The sequence below is a fragment of the Vicugna pacos genome, chromosome 20, assembly GCF_048564905.1.
Source record: "Vicugna pacos chromosome 20, VicPac4, whole genome shotgun sequence".
Lineage (NCBI taxonomy): Eukaryota > Metazoa > Chordata > Mammalia > Artiodactyla > Camelidae > Vicugna > Vicugna pacos.
Window position 1 is genome coordinate 42,983,450 of NC_133006.1, and position 25,074 is coordinate 43,008,523.

A 25,074-nucleotide genomic window follows, 5' to 3' on the forward strand; every position below is an offset into this window, starting at 1 on the left:
CCTGGACTGCGTGGACAAGGTCGCTGGTTTCCACTGGATGCCTGAACGTGAGTTTACGGGCAGGTAGAATCGCCTGAGCCGTGTGTGGGGAACGCCGTCTGGTGATTGCGTCACAAATTCATCTGGTAAACTTTGGAATGCGAGTGCAGTCCTGACATGAAAATACAAGGAGAGACCACGTTTAACTACACATTCAAATTTGTTACAAGTTAGTAGAAAATAAAAGACTGCTGACTGGCGACCGGGTGAGGAGGACCGATGCTTCTGGTAAGTACTTCATTTTCAAAGGCTCTTCTCTGAAGGAGCATGCATGCGTGTGTTTTATAAACAGCCATGCGACGTTGAAACTGAATTTCGTAATGTACTCTATAAACTGCTAGAGAAACTGAAAGGTAGGATTTCCATGGACGTCGCGTTGTCGTGTTTCACGACGTGGCGTTGGTATAAATGTGGACACAGAGTTTGTGTGTGAGTCTAGTGTATGTTTGAACTTGTGCTGGGCTATGTTCTTGCCAGAATTTAGAAAACCTATTCAGAAAAACTCCCCGGACCTCTGTGCCAGTTTCTCTGGAAGCCAAAGCCTTTGTTGTAGCATTCACCTCCCTGTTCCATCTGCAAAAGAACAAAGCCAACGTTACTGAGATGTAATAAACGGAGATAACAATCTGTCTGCACTGCATGAAGGAGCCGTTGCTGACGAGCTCGCATGCGTGTCACTGCCCGGAGAGGGTGCGCTGCCCGGTGTTTTGTGATCACCGTGCCTGGACACAGGGGCCTGGATAAAACTGGCTCAGAAGTGCCTTTTAATCTTGTCCTCTTTGTGATCTCTTAAAAGCGGGCAGAGGCTTTCGTTCAGGACCAGAGAACATTAAAACCGTTTCACTACGTTCTTTAGTTTATGGCACCTTTCGTCCGACCGTTTCAGAGTGTTTATACCGAGCTCAGGACTGCTTTCCCGCGACGGCGCGGGGTGAGCGCGAAGCGGCACTGCAGCGCGCGCGGAGCCGCCGAGAGGCTGGGCCCCAGCGCCGAGGGCCGCGCGGCTCCTCGGCGAGGGCGAGCAGCGCTCGCGGCAGCCGGCGCGTTTCTCGTCCGTTTCTGTGAGTTACGCCCTTTCTCCCCACGAGCCCCCAAACAGCTTTATTAATAGGAATATGTGATGCTTATGCTCTTGAAGATACCAGGGTGGTCTCAGGCCCCGGCATCTCCCCTCACACGGGCCTGCTGAATTCTCTGTTTAAAAGGTGGCGTTCCGAGAGCTTTTCCCTGGCCCGGCGCCCGGGTCCCGTGTCGCGGCCGTGGACGAGGAATGTTGACACGTCCCCCAGAGAGGAATGTTTGTTATGAGAGTACCGCTGGCGTGACACTCGGCCTCGAGCTTCTTGACTCGTCTGGATGACAGTTAATGGTCACCGTCTTTTTTCTTTTCTCCTCTTACTATTTTAAAGGAGGGGAAGAATGAAAGAAATGCCCGGAGGCTGAGATCGAGTTTGGGTCACCAAACCGTTAAGCGTCAAGTCTGCTGACAATACGTCTTCTGTCTCTTTTTAGGGGCTAATTTTGTTACTCGAAAAATTAGCCGGTCCGTGGCTAAGATCCACCTTGGACAACTGGAAAGTTTCAGTTTGGGAAATCTGGACGCCAAACGAGACTGGGGCCACGCCAAGGACTACGTGGAGGTAGGAACTGACTCACTATGTTGGTAAAAATACCTGGATCAGCCGGTGCTTAAACGGCAGGCCTGTGTGCAGGGCTGGACCCGAGGTGGCGGTGGGTCTGGCTGTGCTGGTGCCGCTGTGGGACAGCCCAGACCGCTGTCCCTCCCGGCTCGGGGGCTCCACGGCGCCCTCGGCCGTGCCGCGGCTGCTGGAGGGGAAGCTTTCGCGGAGGCTCTTGTCGTGGTTAAACGAAGGTGTGCCGGTCACGGTCTGGAGGACGGATAAGACCGTGTTTGGATGGTGTTCTTTCCTTCCTGAAGCGTCTTCCTCTCCCCTGCCCTTGCGCCCCCACCCCGTCTCTGCCCACGGCACGTGTGACTGCCCAGGAAGGGCCGCGGTGTGCCAGCACTCGTTCCCAGGTCTGCAGGAGGCCGGCCTCTCTCCGCGTGTGCCATCTGACACCCTCAGGTGGACACGTGTCTGCCGACTCGCCCCCACAGCCCTGGTCTCAGGCGGCGTCCCTGCTGCTCCAGGCGGGTTGTCACCCTGCGCGCGCGTCCACGCGCGGCTTCGCACCAGCAAGTTCTGTCCATTAAAGAAAGAGTGTGGAGACGTGCTGGCAGGGACGCTGCTGCAGACCAGGGACACGGCTACGGGAGGCCCAGGTTCTCACTCCCGGGATTTATACGCACGCTAAGTTGTGGTTGAGGTTACGTATGTTACATACACAAGTCATGCGATTTTTCTTTAAACAGATCGTTATGTTTTACTTTGCATGGATTAGTAAGCTTTCCACGGCCTGTGGTGGCTCTGTGGCCGGCCGGACGTGCAGGGCACGCCGGTGACCCTGTGTGTGTCCCTGGAGTCCGCTTGGCCGTCGAGGTGCGCACAGGCTTCCTGTGCTCAGGAGACCGTTTCTGTCCTTGACCACGCCTTTCGGGGAAACCAGACCTAATTTCCTTGCTCATTGAGGAGATTCACAGAGAAGCGTGAACGTTTGTGAAGGAAGCAAACAGAGCAGCTCTCCTGCTGGCGGCTGCGTTGGCCTCGCAGCATTTCCACATTGGTTTATGACAGTTGACTGTGTTGCGTGATTCATGCTATGGACCAAAAAAGGCCCGATTTTAAATTTTAAACAACAAAACATTTAGGTCATTTGCACGTGCTCTTCTGGCTGTGGGTGCAAAGAGGCGTCTTCTGATAGGAGTCCTTAGATGTATTGTGAGGACGTTACACTTAAAAACGTAAGGCTACGCTTTCAGAAGTTAAAGCGGGAGAAAGGCGATGTCAGCGAGAGAAGCCGAAACTATGTGGCTTTGAGCCTGTTCACAGCCTGAGACACGTTATGTAAAAAGTTGCGTGTTATTTTTTAACGACACCGTTTCGGCTTGTAGCCTTCTGACCACCTGCATGTCCTTGGAGCTGCGTCGGGCTGTGTGGGTGTCCCCCTTTATCCACGGTCTTGTTCTCCAGATTCAGGAACCAAACAGACCAAATTTCAGTCTGTTTCTTTTACATTTTCGCACTGGGGCACAGAAGAAGTTTGTATTGGGAGAAATAGATTTTGAAGGTGAGAGAAACAATACGTCGAAATGTCAATGATCCCTACTTTTGCTTGTGTTAATTTTCTTCTTTACACTTCTCTGCTTTCCATATATTTGAAATGAGTGTGTGTAAGCCTTTTCAAGCAGGGAAAAAGATAAATGCTATTTTGAAAGCAGGCCCCCTCCCAATTCCAACAAGTCTGCATGCGACTGCTATATGGATGCGTAAGCAGTGAGGTCTTCCGTGAGCTCCGTGGGTCTGAGGGTCCCAGATTCACCTCACCTGCCGCCCGGCGGTCACGCCCAGCAGCACCGCGTTTGAGTAAAGCCGATGGTCGCAGTTCGGGTCACGAGGTTGCCTGTGGTTCCGCCCTGATAAACTAGCCAGAGACACTGAGAGGTGAGCTGGGGTCAGGGCGGGGTCACAAGTACCCGTAAGCTTTTCCTCTCACAGGACGGCCCTTTGCTCTTGGGACAGGCAGGTCATGAAGTGACCCGAGTCTGAACTTCTCCCAGGACGCGGCAGAAAACCATTTGAAAGACACCACGGGTCCTGCTGCCCGGCCTGGACAGGGCAGGCCCCCGGCCCAGGGGCCCTCCCGGGATGCCAGCTTGCGAGGGAGCGCCCCGAGACACAGCTGTGCTTTAATACAGCCCTTCAGCCTTTTCTCTGTTTTTACTTAATTTTTCCTTTTTATCTGGGGGGTGGGTGTCAGGGAGCACAGATCAGTAGCAAGAAGCTACTTTTAGAAATAAAAATAAGAGTAATTGCCGAATGTTCGGCTCGGTGCACGCCGGGACCTCCCCAGGGACGTCACGTACGTTGTCCTATAGGATACGCGCCTCCTGCTGGGAGGTGCAGTCCGTTCTCCCGTGCCAGGTGCACGCGACAGGTGCAGGGGCTGAGGGGCAGGTGGGGGCCCCGCCTGCTCAGAGCCACGGCCGCCGAGGTGGGGGCAGCCCTTCCCCAGCCGCGCGCGGACCCCTGATCAGGCCGGGTGAGGGAGCAGTGGGACCGGGGAGCTTCTCGTTTCCCAGAGAGACAGAAAGTTACCTTCTCTCCGCTTCCCCTTCCTGCCACTTGTCGTCCATGGGGCAGAGAAATGTCTGGGAGCTTGCAGTGGCGGGCAGCTGTCAGACCTCGGGCCCGCTTCCCCGCTGTGTGCGGCCCCCGTGCAGAGGGTGTGCTTGGGGACGACGAGTAGGGGGTGCTCTTCTGGTTCCTCGGCTTCTGAGTGAGTCCACCTTCACGGCAGCTTCGGTCTCAGCCACGGCAGAGGTCTGGGGCGAGCTGGGGGCCTCCGAGGGGCAGTGGGCAGTGGGCAGAGCTGGGGAGAGAAGGCCACGGTGTCCACGGTCTGCTCCCTCGTCTCCCAGTCTGCGCCGGCATTCTGCCTCCTGCCTCAGTCCACCCAGCTCTGGAGGGAGAGGCCATCTCTCCCCCCTGAGGTGTGTTGCAACGTCATCGGCAAACTGCTGTTTTTCCTCCTCACGCTTGGAGCACGGCTTCATTCCCTGCTGTGTTCGAGTTCTCCAAAGGGCTGGTGGTCCCCGAGTCTGCTCCCCAGTAAGGCCTCACCTCACAGATACGCAGGACGTCGGAGCTGCCCTACCTCCTTGGCTGGGTCTGACGCGGGGGGGGGGACCCCCAGGGACCGCCCTGCCCCATAGCCCTGGGGACATGGTTGTGCTGACAAGTGAAGCCCCCACCCCCGTTCTCCTGGGATGATCATTCCACAGTTTCCATCCCTAGATGGGTTAGGGGCATGGGGTGGGCACAGCACGAACGCAGGTTCTCAGCTGTGTTTTAAAAGGTAAAATTGAGGATCTGACGTTAAATTGGAAAAGTGACTCTTAGCAAATGTAAGTGTGTGTGTGGGTGGAGGGGGGAGGAAGAAAGTGCATGTGGAGTGGAGTGCCGCCTGCGTGGACGCCGCCACGCCCGTGGGCGGCAGTTACCTGTGTTGAGCGGAAGCCTGTGCTCACCCACCTCGCTCCGCGGGTGCTGCTGTGATGATGGCCACGCCCCAGGGTCATGAAATGACCACCTGTCCCCTCCAAAGTCACGGGTCTGCCCCTGAAGCTGAAAGTCCTGGGGAAACGGTGGGAAAAGCTTGGGGTGACTCCTTCCCTCACGTCGAAGGTGTCCCCGGAGGGCCCCGGGCCTCGCCTCCCACAGCGGGGCCGCCCGGCCAGGCCTCGCCCTGTCTCTGCCTCCTCGCCGGGGCGGCTCCTTCCTCTCCCTGTGTCCCTGTCCTCCCGTCCGCTCCCCACCCCTAACCCGTCTCCCACTTCCTGTCTGATCCCGCCCACGAGCGAACACCAGCTCTTTAACTTTAATAGCAAGACTGTTGATGTGATCGAGGTTAATTGCCCTCGTAAAGCATGACATCATCTAGATTCAGGGATGATTTTGCAGGAGACGGCGATGCTCTGACTCTTGCTCAGAGCGGACACTGTGCAGGACTAGAATGATTGACACTTTGACTTGCTAGTTAAAGAGCTTCCACATGGGTCATTGACTCTGTCCCACGCTCTTCATGCCTTGTTGTAGCCGAGGAGTATGCAAAAGCCACCATCCTCTTGGGACCCAATTTCCGCAGGGTTTTCCCAGGTAGCCGTTAGAGCGGCTCCAGGTGCGGGGGCTGAGCCATGCGCACGCGCTCAGTGTGCCCCGATGCATGGGCTGGGACGGCTGAGTGACGGCCCCTTTCATCTTAGCAGAGGGGGCGGAGACCTGGCCTTCCACCGAGGCAGTCACAAGTGGAGTGTTGCAGAGTCAGAATTACCTAAAGGCGAAATTGAGAAGCCATTTGTGACTCTGCCTGAGCACCATTGACTTCGGGCTCACGTAAGAACGGTCAGCGAAGCTCCTGAGGGGACGGGTGCAGCTCCTCCAGCCTCGCGGCCGCAGCTGCCGTACAGTCGCATGAAATGTTGGCGACCACTTCTGCTGTGTTTTCTCATGTTCTAAAGAAAGTGGCTGCACTTGAATCATTCCTGCTGGCTGCTTCTGCAGAAGCTAGGACCTGAGACGCCTGAGAACGAAGCCCCTCCTCTGCGCGCGCAGTGGGCGCTGGTGCCGCGCCTGTGTCACGCGGCAGCCGGAGGGCGCGGACTGGCTTTTGTTCCCTTGCTTGTGCGTGTGCCCCGGCCCGCCTGGCACAGGACACGCGCCCGGCACGCTTGAAATGAGTGGCCTCTCCCTGTCGCATCGTTTCTTTATAAAAATTCATGAAATTAATTCATAAAAAGCTTGAAATGTGTTTCATTCCTCTTACTATTAAAGTACTGTTTCCTGTACTTAGCATAAGACGTTTTCCACTGAGTATGATCTCACAGCGTTTAGGGTTGAGTTGTGATGGATTTACTCGGTTCCAACAAAACGGTTTCGGGCGGTTTTCTGTCTTGTTGCGCGCTGACCGTGAAGGGACGCGGCCTCGCGCTCGCGCTCGCACGTCCGTGTGCTGCGGGGAGTTCCCCGTTGCCTCTAGCGTGTGCTGGTGTTGGACCTCACTCCTCCCTTAGAAGAAGGACATCTGGGCAGACGGGAAGGGTAGAAAGAATGATACGCTGGCCCTGACATACCCGACAAAACGTGCAGACCACACAGGCAGCGTCCGTTCACAAGGTCGGGTGCCCTGCGGTGCGGCTGGTGACACTGAGCCTGCTCGTCAGAAACCTCTGCTCGTGGGACCCGCGCGCTGTTCCCTCTCAGTTTTCTGGATGTTGTTTGGTGCAGGGTTCTTCTCAGTGGAGCAAGATTCCTGTCATGGATCCTGTGGTTTTGGGGAACTTTGACTCTCCTTTCCTTCCCGTCCCTCTGGCCCTCAGACACACACGGGCTAGGAGCTGCTCACCTTCTAATGATTCGTCCTTGTTTTTAAATACATGTAAAAGTCGCCGTGAAGATTCGTGCGCGGAGTGTCCGGTGGTGGCTCTGGGGAGCCCTGCAGCATCTCAGGCTCCGCGTGTGTGTGACTCCCTTTCCTCGCCCGCTCAGAGCCCGGATGCCCCCGACTCCTGCGCAGCCACGTGAGGCTGCCTGGGGCTGGCGGTGTGGGGGCCTGGGCGGGGGCTGGGAGGCAGGCTGCATTCGTGGCAGGTGACGTGGCGTCGCCTCGTCCGTCCTGTGGCCGCGTCCCGCCATCTGCGTGCTCACCCCAGGTGTGGCGGCTGCGCCTCTGTCCTGCTTGCCAGTGCAGAGCAGAGATCAGAATCCAGGCTTCAGGGTCTCATGTGTGTTTTCTTAGAGTGTGTCCTTTGGGTCAAGAATGGCTTGCTGATTTTCACTGGATCTCAAATTTCAAGTTCGAAAACAAAACGCAAAGTGCTTTCCCTAGACGTCTCCAACCCCGAAGGGCATCCTCTCGTGTCTGCAGACGGCTTTATCTTCTACGCCTTTGGATTTGATTCTCCCCGCAGACCTCGGGCCAGGCTTAGAAGGGCGGGAATTGCTGTTTGCATTTTTCGTAGGAAAAGGCCGACTTTGGAAGGAGCGGCCCCGGGCTGCGGTCCTGGCCCAGGGCAGCCCGGGCCGTGTTCGGTGGGTCCCCGTGCGGCGGGGCTCAGGCGTGAGGCTCGGGCCGCACGAGCCTGGGACACCGGAAGAGACCGAAGTGCAAAGCCAGCCCCGGGGCCCGAGCGCGCGACCCCCACCGCGGTGAGTGCTGCTTGAATGGGTGTGCGCCTTGTCATTTGGAGGAGGGACCGACTCTGTACAGGAAATACAGGTTTAACAGAATTCATTTCACGGGATCCTTGTCTGCAGAAAACCTGAAGTTAGAAGTTGGGAGAAAGGGCAGAGGCGGCTGAAGGCCCACCGCCTCGTGTCCCTGGCGACTGAGAGCCTCACTGTGGTTAAATATCTGCCAGAGGCTTTGGGAACCCGAGGCGTCGTCCACCGGCCGGGCCAAATGAGTCATCTATTAAAATTAGCCCTAATGAGTTACCGGCTTGCGTGCTTAATTGCGCGTGCTGTGGCTCTGGGGCGGCCGGAGGCTTGTGGGCCCAGGGAAGCTGCAGTGGCTCCTCTCACGGCTCCGTGGGGCCTTTTCCGGCTCCACGCACGCAGCCCCTGCCCTCCCCGTCTTTCTGTCCTCCCCTCCTTCCTCCCCCCACCCCCGGTGGTGGGGGGCAGTGTCAGAACGCTCTCCTGCCGGGGTTACCTGCGTCTGGAGCGTGGACCCCCTGGCTTTGTGCCCTGAAGGCTCCTCGCAGCCAGTGAGCCTCGGAGGGTCTGGGCCCCCTCATGTGACCACACCGGGCACGTGTGAACCGAGTTCTGGAGCCAAGAGGGGGCCACTGGGTCTCCCCCACTTTCTGCAGGAGCAAAAACGTCGTGACCATAAAGAGCTGCCTTCTGTGGAAACCGTGACAGTCACGGGAGCTTGTGTTCCCCCAGTAAGGCGGGTTTGCGCCAGCACGGGTACTGAGATCTCTGGGCGCAGCTCACGTCCCACCTTGTAGCTGACGGGGAGGCGGCCGGGCTGTGTGTCTGAGGAACTGGGAAGTTGTCTCCCAGGGCGGCCCTCAAACTGCTCTGAGTGTCAGTTGTTGTGTTAAAACAAAGACCTTTTTATGAACCTGAAATACCGTTAATTAAAATATACTTTCAGCCTTCATTTCCAAGTTTAAGACCTTGCGGAGTCCTGAGATCTATAAACTGCTTGACGCTTACTTTCACGAGAGTCTAGTGAGAGAGATGCTGTTAGCCTTTCTCCACCTCCCAGAGGCAGAAAATAGGACTTGGAGAGAGAAGGTAGCTCAGCGTGTCTCAAACCAGACCGCCCAACCCATGCCGCCCCATGCCACCCCATGTCACTTGCCCCATGCTGCCCACCCCATGTCACTCTCCCCGTGCCGCCCGCCCCATGCCGCCCCATACCGCCCCGAGCCGCCCCATGCCGCCCCATGCCGCGTCGATGTCAGCCCTTCACTGGGAGCTGCCCTGTGCCCGGCACCGGGATGCGCTCTCTGCCTCCGCTGGCCACAGCTGCCTCCATGAAAACCTTCTTGAAGTCAGTGGCATCTCCACTGCAGGATCAAGGCTGGTGACTGGAGTGTGACGCTCGAGGTCCCTCCCGGGGCCCCGTCCCTCTCCCGCCATGACCTAGCCTCTGCACCCCCTCCACGTGAGGGCTGTGCCTGCCCCTATCGGGTCTGCAGGCTGATCCCAGCCTGGCCCCAGTCAAGTCTTCAGGGGCCGCCCTCCTACCTCAGCTGCTTCCCCGCGCCGTCCCTCAGCTCTTTGTTCACACCTCCAGTCCCTGCCGGAGCCTGGACCCGGGCTGGCCAGGCCGCTTCTCGCAGGCACACACCTCTCCACGTCTGGCCCCCGGCTGTAGCCCCAGCGCCCCAGGGCGCCTCAGACGGGAGAGTGGAGGGACCTCAAGCCAGAGCAGCTTTGCCGATCCACGTGATTTAAAAACAGCAGTGCCTGTGGGCATCCCAGCCCCTTCCTCTGGTGGATGGAGCGGTTCATCATTCAGAGATGTTCAGAGTCTGAGCGTAACTCCAGCCCCACGGTCTTTTCGCCGAAGCAGATCACGTGACCATCGGCCGTGCTGCCTGGTCCTCAGGGGGTGTGTCACTGCATGCCTCACCTGTCAGTTAGGAATCAGGCTCAGGTGTGAGTGGCAGAAGGCCTGCTGGGGTTCCTGTCTCCCTAGGCCGGCTCTCTGACGGGTCCCTGTCCTGTGACCCCAGGACGGTGGTGGCCCCAGCCACCCTGCACAAGAACTGTCCTCCCCGTGGCCTGGCCCGGGTCCCACGGCTCCTCTCCTCTGGGAGGGGCTCGTGGGGCCAGGTTTTGATTCTGCGGACTATCTGGTTGAAGGAGATGAGAAGGGGTGCTGCTGTGGAGGCACCTGCCTCTGTCCACCTTCATGTCCACGTGTGTTTGTGGGAGGTGTGGCTCCATCCACGCAGCCGGGACCAGTGCCGCCCCACCCCCTGGGCCCGTGTCCTCTGCCCTCTGCCTTCCCCCCTAGACCCATGTCGTGGGCCATCCCACCCCTAGACCCATGTCGTGGGCCATCCCACCCCTAGACCTGTGCTGTCCCCGCCCCCTGGACCCGTGTCCCCTGCTGTCCCACAGGGGCTTCCTGTGCTTGTGAACGACCGAGTTAAAGTGGACGTGCTGGCAGCACAGCCTGGATTCGTACCTGGACTGATGGGTTCCTTGTTCAAGTGTCTGCGACGCCTCACAGGTGCCGCGTCCACACGGGCACGAGCGACTGTTCCCTGCGACTCTGTGGCGCTGCCCAGTTCAGGGTTGCTGGTCACCCTCCCCATCGAGCAGGCCATTCAGGTCTGCGGTGCAGAGCGGGGTGTCACTCTGACTCCCGCTCTCCCCCCACGCCGCGGCTGGCGTCGGTGGGAACGGAGCGCGCAGCTCTGCTTGTCTAGTTTACATGAGTCTCCCTGTTAGCTTTCCATTTCACCGTATCTGCATTTTTGTGTTTGACCTATTACCGCTTTCTTAGTTTTATAAAGAAAAAAAGTGCATCCTCAGCAGAACCACCTGGCTCTGTTTCCTGTCCCTCGGCAGCTGGATGTGTGCTCTGGCGAGGCCGCCCTGCGGTTCTCTGAGCGCTGCTGTTACACTGGTGGTCTCGGAACTCAACTAGAGTGATGGAAAAGTTACACTGTGGGCTTCTTTCAAGTCTAAAGTTTCCAAGGTGAAAAAAAATGCATATTATTGTCATTTTTGACATAGCACTGTTTTTTTTTCTGTAACTGAAATATAGTCCTTTAAAAAGAATTACACCATTCTGTTCTTTGAGGAGGAAAACTTCTAAAATTTCTTTTAGGTAGGGGGCTACCAAATTTGCCTGCCAGCCAGCTGAGGCCGCTGTGAATGTAACTGACCTGTTTTACAAATTTTCTTAAATTAGGATCAGTTAGCAATAACTAGGTTTTTAATTGAGGTGCAGTTTGCATATTCGTTTGTGTACCTCGTAATGATTCAATATTTGTATATATTGGGAAATGATCACCACAGTAAGTCTAGGTAACATCTGTCACCTTAGTTACACGTTTTTTGTTTGTTTTTTGTGATGAGAACTTTTAAGATCAGCTCTCTTGACAGCTTTCAAGTATGCGACACGATGCTGTCAGCTGTGGCCACCTTGTGTGCTTTAACCCCCACGACTTGTTTACCTTATCGCTGGAGGCTTGTGCCTTTTGACCGCTTCCTTGGCCCCACCACCCCCACGTCGGCACCCGCCAGCCTGTTCTCTGTATCCTATCCGTGAGCTCCGTTCTGTTTGTTGTATTTTTTGGATTCCACGTAGGAGTAAGGTCAAGCAGTATGTGTCTTTCTCTGTCTGACGTATGCACCCAGCATAATGCCCTCAGGGTCCATCCATGTTGTTGCAAATGGCAAGATTCCCTTTTCAGGGCTGAATAATATTCCTTTTAAAATTCATGTATAAACTAAAATATATATAAACTAACCAATTTTTTAAAGGATCATATAACAACAATAAAGGATCAAATTAGCAATAAATAATAACCATAAGCAACTTTTACTACTGAAGGAGTCTCTATACTCAGTTCCTACTTCATGTGACAGGTGGTGAGGGAAAGCTGCTCCTGAAAGGTGGTTTGTGACGCTGCCCTGGCCTGTCGGTCGCCCTCAGAGCTCAGCTGGTGCTGACCGTTTCCACAGAGTTGTGTGTGCATGGTGGTGAAATTCGGTATTTTTATGTTGTAACGTTCCTATGCTTTGAAAATTGTCTGAGCAAATGTGCACTTATTTTTCGTTTTCTGAAAGGCTGCTTTTAAATCTAACATCATTGTTTTTAGAAACAAATCAAGGCGTTTTTTACAGTCAAAGGTCTTGTTCGTTGTTCCCCGCCCCTCCGCCGCGTGCACCTCACCTGGCGGCTCAGACACACGAGCCCTGGTGGGAGGAAGACCCTCGTGGCATCTTCTTTGTAGGGGCCGTGGTTAAAAGGCACTACTTCTCACCAGTTTTACCACATAGGATACATGTAATGTGCTTACGGTAAGCCCAACAAGAGGAGGGACTCAAATTGAAGTTAGAGCCCCCTCCACAAGGCTTTAATTAAGCCACTTCTTTTTGGTGATTAGGAATGAAAACCTCTAAAATAATAGGACTGTGAAATCTCTGCTTCTCCCCCCACGTTCAGCAAACGGAACCTCAGACTTGCGAGCTCAGGGGAGGGTCTGGAGATGATGCAGGGCTCTCTGCCCCAGGGGGTCCGTCCTTTGTGGCGTTTCCCCCACAGGCGTCGCTGAGCCTGAATGCGGCGGGAAGGCGGGCAGAGTTCAGGGACCGCTCCTTTTTCATTTCAAGAAGAGGAGAAAAAGTTAAAAATTGAGGCCAGTAAAAGTTAATGAGGAACACTTAAATCCTTTAATGGATGACTTTCTGTTGCAAGTCAGGATGGTCAAAGCTGTTACGTGCGCGTGGCAGCGTCCTCGCGCTGTGGTGACTCCTCTCCCTTGAGAAGGAGCCGAGCTTGGACACTTGGACAAGCTCAACTGTTTTTTTAAGTGGGGGGAAAGAACAGGCACAAGGAATTAAAACAAAGATTTGGGTTTGGGGTTTTGGGTTTTTTCTTTTTGCCATTTTCCCCTTAGTTGACAGGGTACTGAATAAAGCGGTTATCAGCAGAGTGACCGTTTCTAACTGTCTCTTTGTGCTTGGAAATTTATTTTGGGATGGGAAACATTCCCCAAACCCAGTGGGTACACTTAATATGCCAGTTTTCATTTGAGAAGAATTGCGTTTCAGTTGTAGGTGTTTTGGGATGTGGCCTGACTCAACATCCAGTGTTAATGGTCCAAGATAGAGCAGCTGCACTTTCTGCCTGGCCTTCTTGGGGGGACGTTCGCATGCCCCTGGAGACAGCTTCCCTAGCTCTGGTTACTCGGCTCTGTGTGGAGAGAGCGCTCATTACTTCTAGGAACGTTCCCCTTGGACGGCCCTGTCTGTTTCCCAGGTCAAATAGATGGTGTGCACCGCTGTTTTCTTTGCATCAGAAATGAGCCAGACCCTCACTCCATCCCCGACTGCAGGGATCCTGCCCTGGACCGCCTTGAAAGAGGTCCTCCCGTCACTGGGATGAGTAAGGAAGCCCGACCGTCCCCACACGGGGACCGCCGCAGCGTCGAGCATGCTGTGGAATGAGCCTAGGCGGTGCTAATGCAGTGAGCTTTTGGGGTAAAAGTAATCAGTCGCGTTGCCCTTTCTCTGGAGCGATCAGTGGTCTTTCTTGAAAGCGCAGCACCGCTTTTCCTACAGCAGCTTTCTAAGGCCGACACCCAGGGCGTTTGGCGCACACTTCCACCATGCTTCCTAGAGGGCACTACGCCCCTCAGCTGTTTTTATTAAAGTAAAACCTGTGCTGGTGGCACGTGTCCCTGAATGGAGGCTGGCGTCTTGTGTGTCTGCCTGCTGCTTTCTCGGCCCGTGCGGCCGTGCGCGGGGCGGGGAGAGTCCCTCCGCTCTGGGCTGGGTCCCTGGCCTGCACCCCTGCCTCCAGCTGTGCGCTTGGGACAGATCACCCACCACCTGAGCTGGGCCTGCTCGCTTGAGTGAGGGGCTGGAGTCAGACGTCCTGTAAGGTCCGTAACCTGAGAGCTTGAGTCCAGCTTGGTGAACACTTTGTCCGTGAAAGTCTAATTACCGTCCAGTGTGAACTCGTATTGTTTTTAATGATGCAGAGTATGCCTTCGCGCTTGGCCGTTGTGAGATCCCAAAGTGAAACAATGCACACAGACCCAAATCGTCCTTTTTTCCTCAATTTTTGTCAGTTGTTCTAGAATAATGTGAGCGAACATTGATTTCTTTTTCCGCCAGGATAACAGATGCTACAGAACATGACTACCCCATAGAAATACTAATTCAAGCTACACACACGCAAGGCATTAAACTTTTGTGAGTTAAAATTTTCTTGTAGCCACATTTGAAAAAGTAGAAAGGAATGGGTGAAATTAATCTTGATGTTTTATTTAACCCATTATACCCACAATACCATTGAACGTGTCAAAAATACAAAATGTCATCAAGACACCTCCTAGGCCTTCTCGTTCCCCGGGCGACGTCGTCACAGCCTGACGTGTGTTTTACACGCTGCAGCGCGTCTCCGCGCAGTCACACTCACGCCGGCCCCACGGCAGTGAGCGCTGCGCCGGCAGCCTGTGCGTTTCTGGGTTTAGGATCTGCCTCCTCGCACACGGGCTGCCTGCTCCCAAACCAGCGCTCAGCTGCGCTGTCGAATCCTGGGAGGGGCCTCTGTGAGAACGCAGAGCCCGCTTGCTTGAACGACGCTTTTCCTGGACGAGCAGCTTGTGCTGCTTCTCTGTGCAGTTGTCTGGCTCAACAGTCGGTGGCCTGTCCTTGTCCCACAGAGGGGGCCCATGGGGACCATGGCCAGGCGGGCCCTGCTGCTGAAGGGGGTCCCAGAAGCCCCTGTTCCTCGTCTCTTCCCAGAGCGAGGCTTTCCAGGGAGGCTTCCAAGCGGCTGCAGCCTGCACCACGCCGGCCACGCTGGACAGCTCCCCCTTCTGGGGCGCACATCACCCCCGCGACTGCCGGCCACGGGACAGTCGCCGTGACCTGGGGCCACCAGTTAAAGGGAGGCAGCTCGGGCCTGGGGCAGGTCCTTGTGCCGTCCGGAGAATCCCAGAGTGCTTTTATGAAAAGGACCTTAGAGAGCGGCGTGTACTTGTTGACATAGGATTACCCGTGAGGACAGAGTATAGCTTTGGGTCTTTGTTTAGACCAGGCAGATTCACTGTGACTGTTCCCTCAGACAGGTAGTTCAGAGATGGGCGAAGTCGCGCTGTCCGGTAGAGCTCTGGGCTGATTTAGTGCCTTCCCTGCGGGCTAGGAGCCGTGTAGCTCGGCAGCTTTAGCTGCGCCTTCCTGTGTGGCGTGTCCTGCCTGGCTCTGCAGGCTGCCAGACCTCGCTAGTCACACAAACCCATATGCCTGTTTGAAGGGACTTCATCATCTCCTGGAGTGCTCTTTTGTCCTCAGGGGCAGCAATACAAATAAATTAAACTCTTCTGATTTTGCTGGTTGGCTACCCCGGGTTCCCAGGCGAATCCGTGTTGTCCTTTCCTTTGACGCAGCGTCTTTGTTGGTCAGGATCTCAAGTCAGTTTTTTTTTTTTTTGGTATTGTTTTCTAATTATAGAAACGTGGGTGTTTTAACTCCTTCGGGGCTGAGATGCTCACCGTTAGGGTCAGACGTGAGTCTGGGGCAAACCTGGGATTTTGACCCAGGACTCTTGATTCTTGAATTTCTGCCCTCAACTTTAGCTACTTAAAAATATGAAGAAACAGGATTCTGCAACTCATTCTAGTGCAAGTCCAACTGCATGAGCGCAAACAGCCACCGCAAAGCCCAGTGTCCCTGTGTGGGCGAGGGTCGGAGTGGTGACCGGCAGAAGCAGATCAGGAGGAGGGGAGACTCGGCAGACGGAGGGCTGCCTCCCGGGACCCTCTGCTGCTTCCTGGGCAGTTGTTCAGCTGGGTGATGACGTTCGAATGACACAGTCCTTGTGGAACTTTATGTGACAACTCAGATTACATGTATCTCACAGAAAACTCTTGATTCCACTAAGTATTTTTTTACCAAAAGAAATTCAGAACAGAATTGGTCAACTCATAAACTACTTGGCAAAGAGAGACTTTAGATGAGATTTGTAAGTGAAAAGGAAATGAAAAGGAACATTTATTTTAAAATGGCGTCCTTTGCTGACCGATGGGGCACTGTCTCCAGTACACAGGCACGCCACATGTTACTCACAACCCCGTGCTGATTTAAGACTGTGCACTGGCAGAACCAGGGCGCCTGGTTATCGCACAGCTGGTGGTGTTTCGTGGCTAAATGGGAGTCAGGGTCTCGGATTCTGCGGGTCTCGGGCCGCAGGGGCGCACTGTGCCGGGACTTGCCTGCCGTGTCCTGGACGACGACTGCCAGCAGAGGGGGACCCGCACCCGAGGGACACCCCATCCCGCATGAGCTGTTGGGGGCGGGCTCTGTACAGGACGGCGTGGCCGCAGGTCTCCACCTGCTGCTCACCCAGTCCTGCAGTTAGTTCATCAGCGCAGACCCTGTCTGGTCCCGGCGCCGCCGTTTCTGGTGATCCTTGTCGCGGCTCGGCGTCACTCAGTGGTTTCAGGTGCAGATGGCTGTGTCTTTGGGAGCAGTGTCTGCACGTGGCTCTGTGAGGGAGGCTGGCGGTGATGCACACTGGCTGCTCGGTGCTCCTTCTCCTGCGCTCAGGGCCCAGCGCCCCTCTCCCCACTGTGGGGCCGCCCCACCTCCAGCCCCCGAGCTGTGTGTCAGTGCTGCGGACGGGGGGAACAGGTGAGCCCCACCTAGTCCTCCTCCACCCGGTCTCTGGCCGCAGGACACCTGTGTCAGCTCCAGGAGTGCCGCGTCTGATGCAGGAAGAGCTTGCCAACAGCCCTGCAGAAGAAGTGTTTTTATCCCTGTTTTGCGAGTGAAGAGGAGGAGGCCGGGTCTGTCCAAGTGATGCCCGGGGACGGGAGGTGGCTGCTGGGGAGTTGGTGAGCGGGGTCCCTTACAGGCTCGCCCTGGCCTCTCAGGCCCTTGTCCCCTTTCCTCTGCTTTCAACTCATTTCCCCCGCTATCCCCCCAGGGGCACGTCACTTTGCTTCTGATGGTTTTTAACACTTGTCCTTTGTCTCCCGCGTGTTCCCTGGACCCTAGGCCCCGGCCGTGCTGTCAGAGTGTCACCGTCCTGGGAGAGCAGGGCCTGCCAGCAGTCGGAGACCCTGGTAAGGGCTCTGCCATGTGCGGGGCCTCTGTGCACCCTCGGGTGGCACTTGGGTCCCTGTCCTGGCTGAGCTCAAGGAGATGGCGAGTCCGCAGCATGCCGTCCAGGCCTCGGCCGGGGAGGGGTGTTGTTTCTGTCCTGGGAGGGCTGGATCTAGCAGGAGATTCGTCAGTTACATCTGCTAACTCCTTTGTGTTTGCTCGGATAACTCTGCCTTCTTTTGACTGGACTCTGTCTGCCTGAAACAGATCAGCATGGGGAACCTGCCCTCAGCTGCATCAGCCAGAGGACGCTGGTGCTGCTGCCCGGGGAGGGCGTCCTGTGGGTTCTCCTCCAGGTGGGGCGGCGGGAGGGGCCGGGCAGGACCGCAGCCCCCCACATGCAGACGCAGCGCTGATCGACACCCCCGCCGGCAGCCCTCCTTCTCCCAGAGATAAGGCCGGGCTCCCAGCCCTCTGCGGCCGGCCAGCTGCTTCAGGGACGCTTTTCTCTCCTCCATGATTGTGTTTGTTCTGTCCAATTTTATGTTGTTTAAATCTTCGGTTTTTCAAAAGGGCTTTCTCAGAGGCCGTTCTCTTCTGAACCGTTGTCCTGCGGCCTCGGAAGTCTGGAGGGCCTGTCCTCAGGTCACGCGCTCTGCCTTCAACAGCGCTTTTCTGTTCTGGGCTGGCCCTCCTCCCCAGAGCTGAAATAAATCAAAGTTGGTGGAGACTCAGTCGCAATAAATCAAGGCCTGTCCGGAGCTGGAGCCTGCCCAGTCAAAATGTCACAGCTTGGCTTTCGCTGAGGATTAATTAAAGGCCTGATATAAAGCCCAGATGTGCTCCAGGAGAGCAGCGAGCTGCCTGGTGGCTGCGTCTCCCCGGGCTCTGCCCACCCAGGAGGACGCGGGAGCAGGGCGGGGAAGGCCCCCGAGGTTGGGAGGGCATGGGGGGCCCGCCAGCACATCTGAGTGGACTTCATCTCTTTGGAGGGAACGGCACAAGCTTCCAGCAAGGAGTCAGGCTGCGTGTGTCCAGTCTTCAAATGGGAGGGAAGTGAAAGCGCTCAGAGAGGTGTGCTAATTGAGGAAGACAAAGAGAATGAGCCCAGTAAAGTGCTCTCATTGTAAAAACTGAATAAACAAAAACCTGTAAGGAAATTAATGTCTGGTTCACACTGAACTTGTAAATTTTTTAGACCAAAGAAGCTGTGGGATAAAACACTTAGAGGTGTTTCTGTTCACGGAAAGCTGGATTGGACGGAAGTGGCTGCTGGATTAGGAGTTACTCCCAGCCCTTCCTTCAGGCCTGCGTGGTTCCGTGTGACCATCCCAAAGGGCCCCTGATTAAATTCCCCCGCACAAACCTGCAAGCAAGTGCGTGTGCAGCGTGAACCGATTCTCCATATGTGCAAACAAAATACTGCATTTGAAACAGAAAACAAGAAACAACTTGTAATTTGAAACCGTACATGGTGGCCGTGTTTTTGTACGATTTTAAACTTAGTATTAACCACTGTAGAAATTTGATTCTGAAGTTGGAATCAAAGACACCATCAGAGACTAACAGTACGTCAGCAGTCCTTTCTCGTGGAGTGTGTTTGCTTTCCTTACTGACTGGCTGAAAGTCAGCTGTTTGGAAACTTCATAAACAAAACAAGCGCATCTCCTGATTGCTACACCATGTGTAATGAATAATCAGTGCTAACAGCCGGAATACTTTGATAGGAAGAAACGAGGCTCTTGGTGACCAGGAGAGCTTGCTTTTTTATATAGCGTATCTTTATGTCAACATTGAGCTTTTCTCAGTAGAAAGTTCTGCTTTTCCGGAATGCTAGACGTTTTCGCAGTGCTGTGTCGATGTTTGCTCTCCGGACATGAACATTCTGTTTTTCATGAACTGAAATAGCATATATGTTAAACAGGCTTCAGAGAAACATTGTGGTTTCAACTGAAGTGATCTAAATGTTTTTGTAACTGTTATTTGTAAATATTTAAATATACAACCATACCCAATTTTAACGATTTTTTTAACCTAATGAACGTTTATTGGCCACATTTTAAGTGATTATGTATGGCTTCGTAGCATTTTTCATTGCATAGTCTGATTCTTGTGGCTGGAGTGGCAATTTAAATAGACTTTTTAGCATACCTGTGCAATTTCTTAGAAATTACAGTTCCACCCTTTTTTTTCAGTTGATCAAGCTCTGTATTTCTGTCGAAACTATCGAGGACCGGTGGGCCACTTGGGGTTATTAAGGGTCTGGCAACATGGCACTTGGTTTTCTGAGGCCTTCCTCAGGGACCCTGGGCTTGTTTCAGTCGACTCCCTGGGAAAAAGTAATTCGCCGCAAACTTGTGTTTCCATTAGTCCAGAGAGCTGACATGCTCGGAAGGACTTCCGTTTCACGCTTTATTGCTTAGTCCGTAAGTAACTTTCACGCTTCCTGTTGCTTCTTGCCCTGTGTCTAAATTTTAGTGGGACTGTGCAGGGTTGAAGAGCCCAGGTCACGTCTCTAGAGTGAAAACTGGGTTTTAAGAGACAGGAAGTCTAGGGAAATAAGCCTTCTTTACTGCCCATGTTAAGCCCTCCCGCACCCTCACCTCTCACCACGTACACGGGCTCCACGCTGCTAGAACTTAGTCAGTTGGCAGTCGGCGGATGAACTGGCGTGTGACGTTCAGAGTTTCCAACCCAGTAGGCTGTTGTTTTATTTTTAATCTGGGGTGTTTTCACCTTTGAATAAAATTATGCTCTTTCATCTCTGGACCGCAGCCTTCCCACCCGCAGCGGCCCTTCTCCTCTGTCTTGCCTGGTGGTCCGTGCAGCCTCCCACGCGGCGGGGTGCTGCTCAGTTACTGTGCGTCTGTCTCCCTGTTCCCTTTGGTTTCTCCGTCATCTCAGTAACGAGCACATGGACGAGCTGTTTGTGGGGGAGGGGGAGGCGCCGGGCCGGGCAGGTGTCTCTGCAGGTGGGTGAGGGGAGCTCCCAGGCTTCTCCGACTGCCCTTCAAGACTCCTGCCCGGAAGCGCCCCAGCCCTGGGGATGGGCTGCCAGGCTTCCCCTGGTGCTTCGTGTCTGGGGAAGACGCCGCGGCCTCTGTTGGGATGACTTCGTTTCTGGGAATGGTAATGCATGATCTGCAGGGGTTACTGGAGTTCCCCAAGCGGGTGGCCTGGCTCCCAGAATAACCTTCCCAGTGTGTACTTTTCCTTCTGTATTTTCAATCGCACAGAGGTGAAAAGCGAACGTGACAAACCTCGTGTGGTTTTGGTGAGAGTGAACATGAGCACTGTCGCAGTGGCCCGGCCTGAGCCAGCGGACACGTCTCATCCTCGAGCCCGGGTATTAACACGCTACGACCATTCAGAGAAGTCTGACCGAGAACTTGCTGTAGTCAGAAGTCAGCATTAGGTTCCACAGCTGAGGCCGGAAGTGCACCTTCATTCACACCGGCTGTCTGCAGCCTGAGCGTGGGGCAGTGGTATGACCGCAGGCCTGCGTGGCCCGAGGGGTGGAGGCTGAGGAGTAAGGAGACAGCTGTGGCGTCGCCCGCCTGTCACCCCAGGACGGCCGTGTGTTCGTGCAGCAGCTGGGCGCAGGTGAGTTGTCGGAAACTCTCCTTCCGGGGCGTCCACCAGAAGTGCTTTTCTGGAGTTAGGCAGCCCCACCTTCGGTGTCTGACATTTCAGACTAGAAGGTGCACTTAGAAGCTGTCTACTTTGATTAGATGCAGAAATGAAGACTGGAAGAAGTCAGTGACTTACCTGGCGTCGTCCAGCAGACCTGGGAACGGGCCTGTCAGCCTCTGTGGCCGCTGTGTTTTCTTTCCACCGTTGTCTCTTATTATTGCGTTATTTTAAAGACCGGTAGAGGATGACCGTCAAACATCATGATTAGTGTCTGAAAATACATTTCTCCGTATGCTTATGAAATGTGTACTTTTTGTGTGTATATTATACTTCAGTAAAAGTCATCTTTAAAACATCGTGATTTATGAAACTTGACATCATACTTACCAGCATGGGTTCTTTCTGAACATATTTTTAATGGTAATAAGTGTTTAGCTCTTCAGTTCACAGAGGTGGTTATAAAGGATGGATTGGATGGCTGCTCTGGGCTCCGTGCAGACGTGCCAGGCGGCCCCTCCCTTCCTGCGCGCTCGGCAGTTCCGCGGTGGCCATACCTGGTGGAAGCGCTGGCTCCCTCCGGCTGAGTGGTGTCCGCTGCGCCTGCTCAGGAACCACCTTCCGGGGCAGCTGGGCCGGGATCGGACCCCGAGGCCACCCTGTCCTGCTGCCCTGGCATCAGCACAGAGACTGAGCCAGGGAGTTCCTAAGGTCCCTTGCACTTCTGATTTTTAAAAACCCAAACAATGTAACTCGGGAGGTTTCTTTTCTTTGGTATGTTCTGTGGTGGACGGGAGCAGGAGGCAAAGCTCTGAGGGTCTGTCTCCCCGTGGGGCAGGTTGGCTGTGGGGTCCGAACCCCGTGCAGAAAGGGCGGCTCTGGTCCAGGTCCAGCCCGCATGAGGGGTCCGCATCCTCAGGGTTTAAGGGGCTGCTTCTCAGTGAAGGGGGCCTGGAGTCACTCAGCATCAGACATGGGACTCCTGCCCTGAGAGCCGGAGTCGGCGCCGCAGCCCCTGCCCGACCCCGGCCCTCGTGCGTCCTGGGCTCACGAGCTCCCGGCCTGTCTTCTGCAGAACAGCTGGAGGTTGGTGTGTGACGGCTCTGTCTTTTCACTTTTGAATTAGAACGTCCAAAACTCTTCCTTTCCAGGCTCCATGAATTATTTGCACAGACTCAGACCCGTGCCCCGCGTGGGGGTGAGGAGTCCCAGCAGCTGGTTCATGGAGACGACACTTGTAAACCTGGAGCGTTCACCTCCCGGGGCTCCCCACAGGGTGCTCCGGGGTGAGCTCTCCCAGCGCCTTGAAAACACAGAGCCAGGCCTTTCTGATTTATACGCGTTTTGAAAGCCTGCATCCTTGGCCTTCTGCGCTGCATCAGACTCCGTGAAGTTTAGAGCCCCCCGTTCCAACGTAAAAGCGCCGGGCTGCCTGAGAAGAGCCAGTGCCGCAGCTCGGGAACCGCCAGGCAGGCGCCTCGAGCGTGGTCCTGGGCAGAGGGCGCCCCTCACAGGGGGCACCCCCGTGTGCCCGGACAGCCTCTGTGAACCTGTCGCCCCGCGCCCCTCCCGCACCAGCACCCACGCAGCGGTCTGCCCGCCCACCGGTGGCCGTGGCCATGGTCCTGCTTCAGCGCGAACACTCTTCCTCTTTGGCTGCACTGGGGGCTGGAGCCGGAGCTGGAACTCCGCCGTTCTGAGCCTGGTGCCGGGACTTACCCCCCACTAGCAACCTGCTTTCTGTGCAGACTTTTGTAACATTTAGCACAAATTCAGCTAATTTCTCCCTCTCAAAACAATGACGTGGCCGGGAAGGCCGCCCCCTTCCAGCAACCTCAAGGTCGCTGCCAGGGAGTCTCGGACAATTCACACCCTTCCATGCTCAGCAGAAGACAAGCACTCAGGACGCACAGTTAGGACCTAAAGGAGGTTTTAGTCGGCGTTTCTGGCAAATTTCGCGCTGTGTTTATACGTACAGATGATACAGTCATAGGTCCAGATTTGGTTATATGTGAATTTTCAGGTGAGTGATTTTGATAAGTCACCACAGCTGAAAATTAGAAGTTCCCACGCATGCACTCACCCCCTGTATGAAAAGTAACTTGGTCAGTGGAACAGGTACGTTGTACGTGGTTCAGACTCCTTTCAATCCCTGAAGACTTTAGAAATACCTTTTTTATGAGATTTCCACCTTTAATGCTGATATTTGGTTTTAGTCAAAAAGAAGAAAACCCAGCAGAGCACGTTTCCTTCATCGTATCCCGAACACAGCACACTCCCCCGAGCTCAGCGAGGCGTGGGCCCCACGTGGATGAGGGAGTCAGGTGCGTCCAGGTCGGACGCTGTTTTACGCTGAGTGTATTCTGTGAACTATTGTACGAAATGTGTGCAGTTTCTGTGAAAATTCTAATCGTAGAGCAGTCGAGTCAAAGAGAAAGATTTCTTCGCTGAATCTCCTTTCCTCTACAGGTGCTGTTTTCAGAAATTAAACTGCTTGTCAGCTCTTTGCATTTTTTAACGCTAATTCCTCATCATACTGTTTCAAGATATACTAACACAGCATAAATGTTCTCCCTGGAGCCCCCAAAACCCACCCAAGTGCCACTTAAAAGTGAAGCTATGGAGACAATTTCTTAGTTTCTTTTTGACGTTCGGTACTTGAATTTTTGTGAGAAAGCTTTCAGATTTTAAATACTTTAGTAGGTGAAGAAAGCCGTGAGTCGGGGGTGGGGGCAACTGTGCGTTTGCCTCCACGACTGAACACGTCACCCTGCGTCCCTGCATCTCGGGGTCGCGATGGGACGCACAGAGGGGCTGGGGTGGGGCGCCCACGAGGGCTGCTGGCTGGGCGCACGGCAGACGGTCCCGGATAATCGGCAAGTTCATCCTGTTGCTCACTTCTCTCTGTGTGAGCTGGAGCTGTACAGGACAGCATGGCGGGAATGATTACTTAAAGCGCGGGCGCCCCGTGGGAGATTGGGCAGTGCTGGAATGTTCTGTGCCTGCTCGCTCCAGCAGGACGGCCACCAGCCACGTGTGACTTCTCAGCCCTCAAACGGTGTGGCTGGTATAGCCAAGGGGGTCAGTTTTCAAGTGTGTCCTTTTTTTAAATTGAAGTATAGTTAGTTTACAATGTGGTGCTGGTCTCTGGTGTACAGGGTAGTGATTCAGTTGTACATGTATGTTCCTTTCCATATTCTTTTTCATTATAGGTTATTACATGGTACTGAATACACTTCCCTGTGCTCTACACTGTGACCCTGTTGCTTCAATTTTGTCCATTTTAATTAAAGTAAACTTAAATGCTCACGTGTGGCCTGTGGCTCCCAGAATGGACATGGGGACCTGGAGTCTGCTGGCTTGTAGGCCGCACCACACGTGCTCCTGGGAATGTTTGTGAAGCTTATCACGGCTCATCCTGGGCAGGGAAGGATGCCGACCAACACAGAGTCCCCAAAAATGAAAAACAACGCAGCGGGGAAAACAGCCCATTTTTCCAGAGACCCCAGAGTTCTGGGTCACCTCCGGCAGACGGCAGGCAGGCTTGGCTGGACAGAGTCGAGGGGGTGACGGCAGCCTGGGCACCACCCTCGGGCACTCCCGACTCACAGCCCGTGGGGTGAGATCACTCCCCACGCCAGGCAGTGCCGCAGATCGCACTGTGCGGACTCCTGGGGCCTCTGTGACCTCTGACCCGGTTTGGAGTTACGCCACCTGCGAGCGGCCCTGGAAGAGAGGACTTGTGCCGGGAAATTACGGCTCCTACTGGAGCTCAGAATTTGCTTTGAGGGGATGTGGTCTTTTAATACAAGGTCTTAAACTGTTAGCAGGTAAAGTAAGGAAACCCAGAGCCCGACCAGCAGGCCCGCCCTGAATGCCCCCGTCGGGACCCGGGTCGGGCGCCGGGCACACCTGAGAGCCTGGTGAGGCGCCGCCCCGGCTCCGCGGGGCTCAAAGGCTGTCACCGAAAGCTCTGCTTTTAACATGTGATTCAAAAAGAGGTAAGTATTTAAAAGCACGATTTTTTTCATTCCCACCCTCTTTCTCTCTGGAGCTTCTGGCAGAGGAGCCCGCGGTGCTCGACATGTGCTCGGCCCCTCACTGGGCAGTAACTCTCTCGCTAGACTGTCCAGCGATGGGTGCGCTGTCTTGCTTTCCTCACCTCAGGAGAGGAAAGTTTTAGGTGAAAATGAGATACGTGTGTGTTCTCGCTGGAAACTGTAAGGAAAGCACAAAGCGGCATTTGAGAAACTTGCTATCATAGTCGCTTCCGTAACTTAGTCTTACTGTTATTAAATGTTTTAGTATTAAAATTAGCTGGTTGTATAAAGAAGGAGAATTTTTCCACAGCCAAGTGGTTTTCATGGGACAGGATTAATATACGTCTGTAAAACCCTTGGCTTCCAACCACGGCCATTCCTGCAGTGGTTTCCCCACGGCTGTTCTCGGAGCGGCAGTGAGATCAGATTAGAAG

The 25,074-nt window shown here is 54.7% G+C and overlaps 1 protein-coding gene across 6 annotated transcripts in view; it reads left to right on the forward strand.

Annotated features, from left to right (window-relative positions):
* The window catches only part of GMDS (GDP-mannose 4,6-dehydratase), a 449,816-nt gene that overhangs the window by 223,684 nt on the left and 201,058 nt on the right, over positions 1–25,074 (forward strand). For all 6 annotated transcript variants that reach the window (XM_072945793.1, XM_072945790.1, XM_072945787.1 and 3 more), the window contains exon 7: positions 1,552–1,679. In XM_072945793.1, coding sequence (XP_072801894.1) covers positions 1,552–1,679 — 128 coding nt within the window. The remainder of the gene's footprint in view (positions 1–1,551; positions 1,680–25,074) is intronic.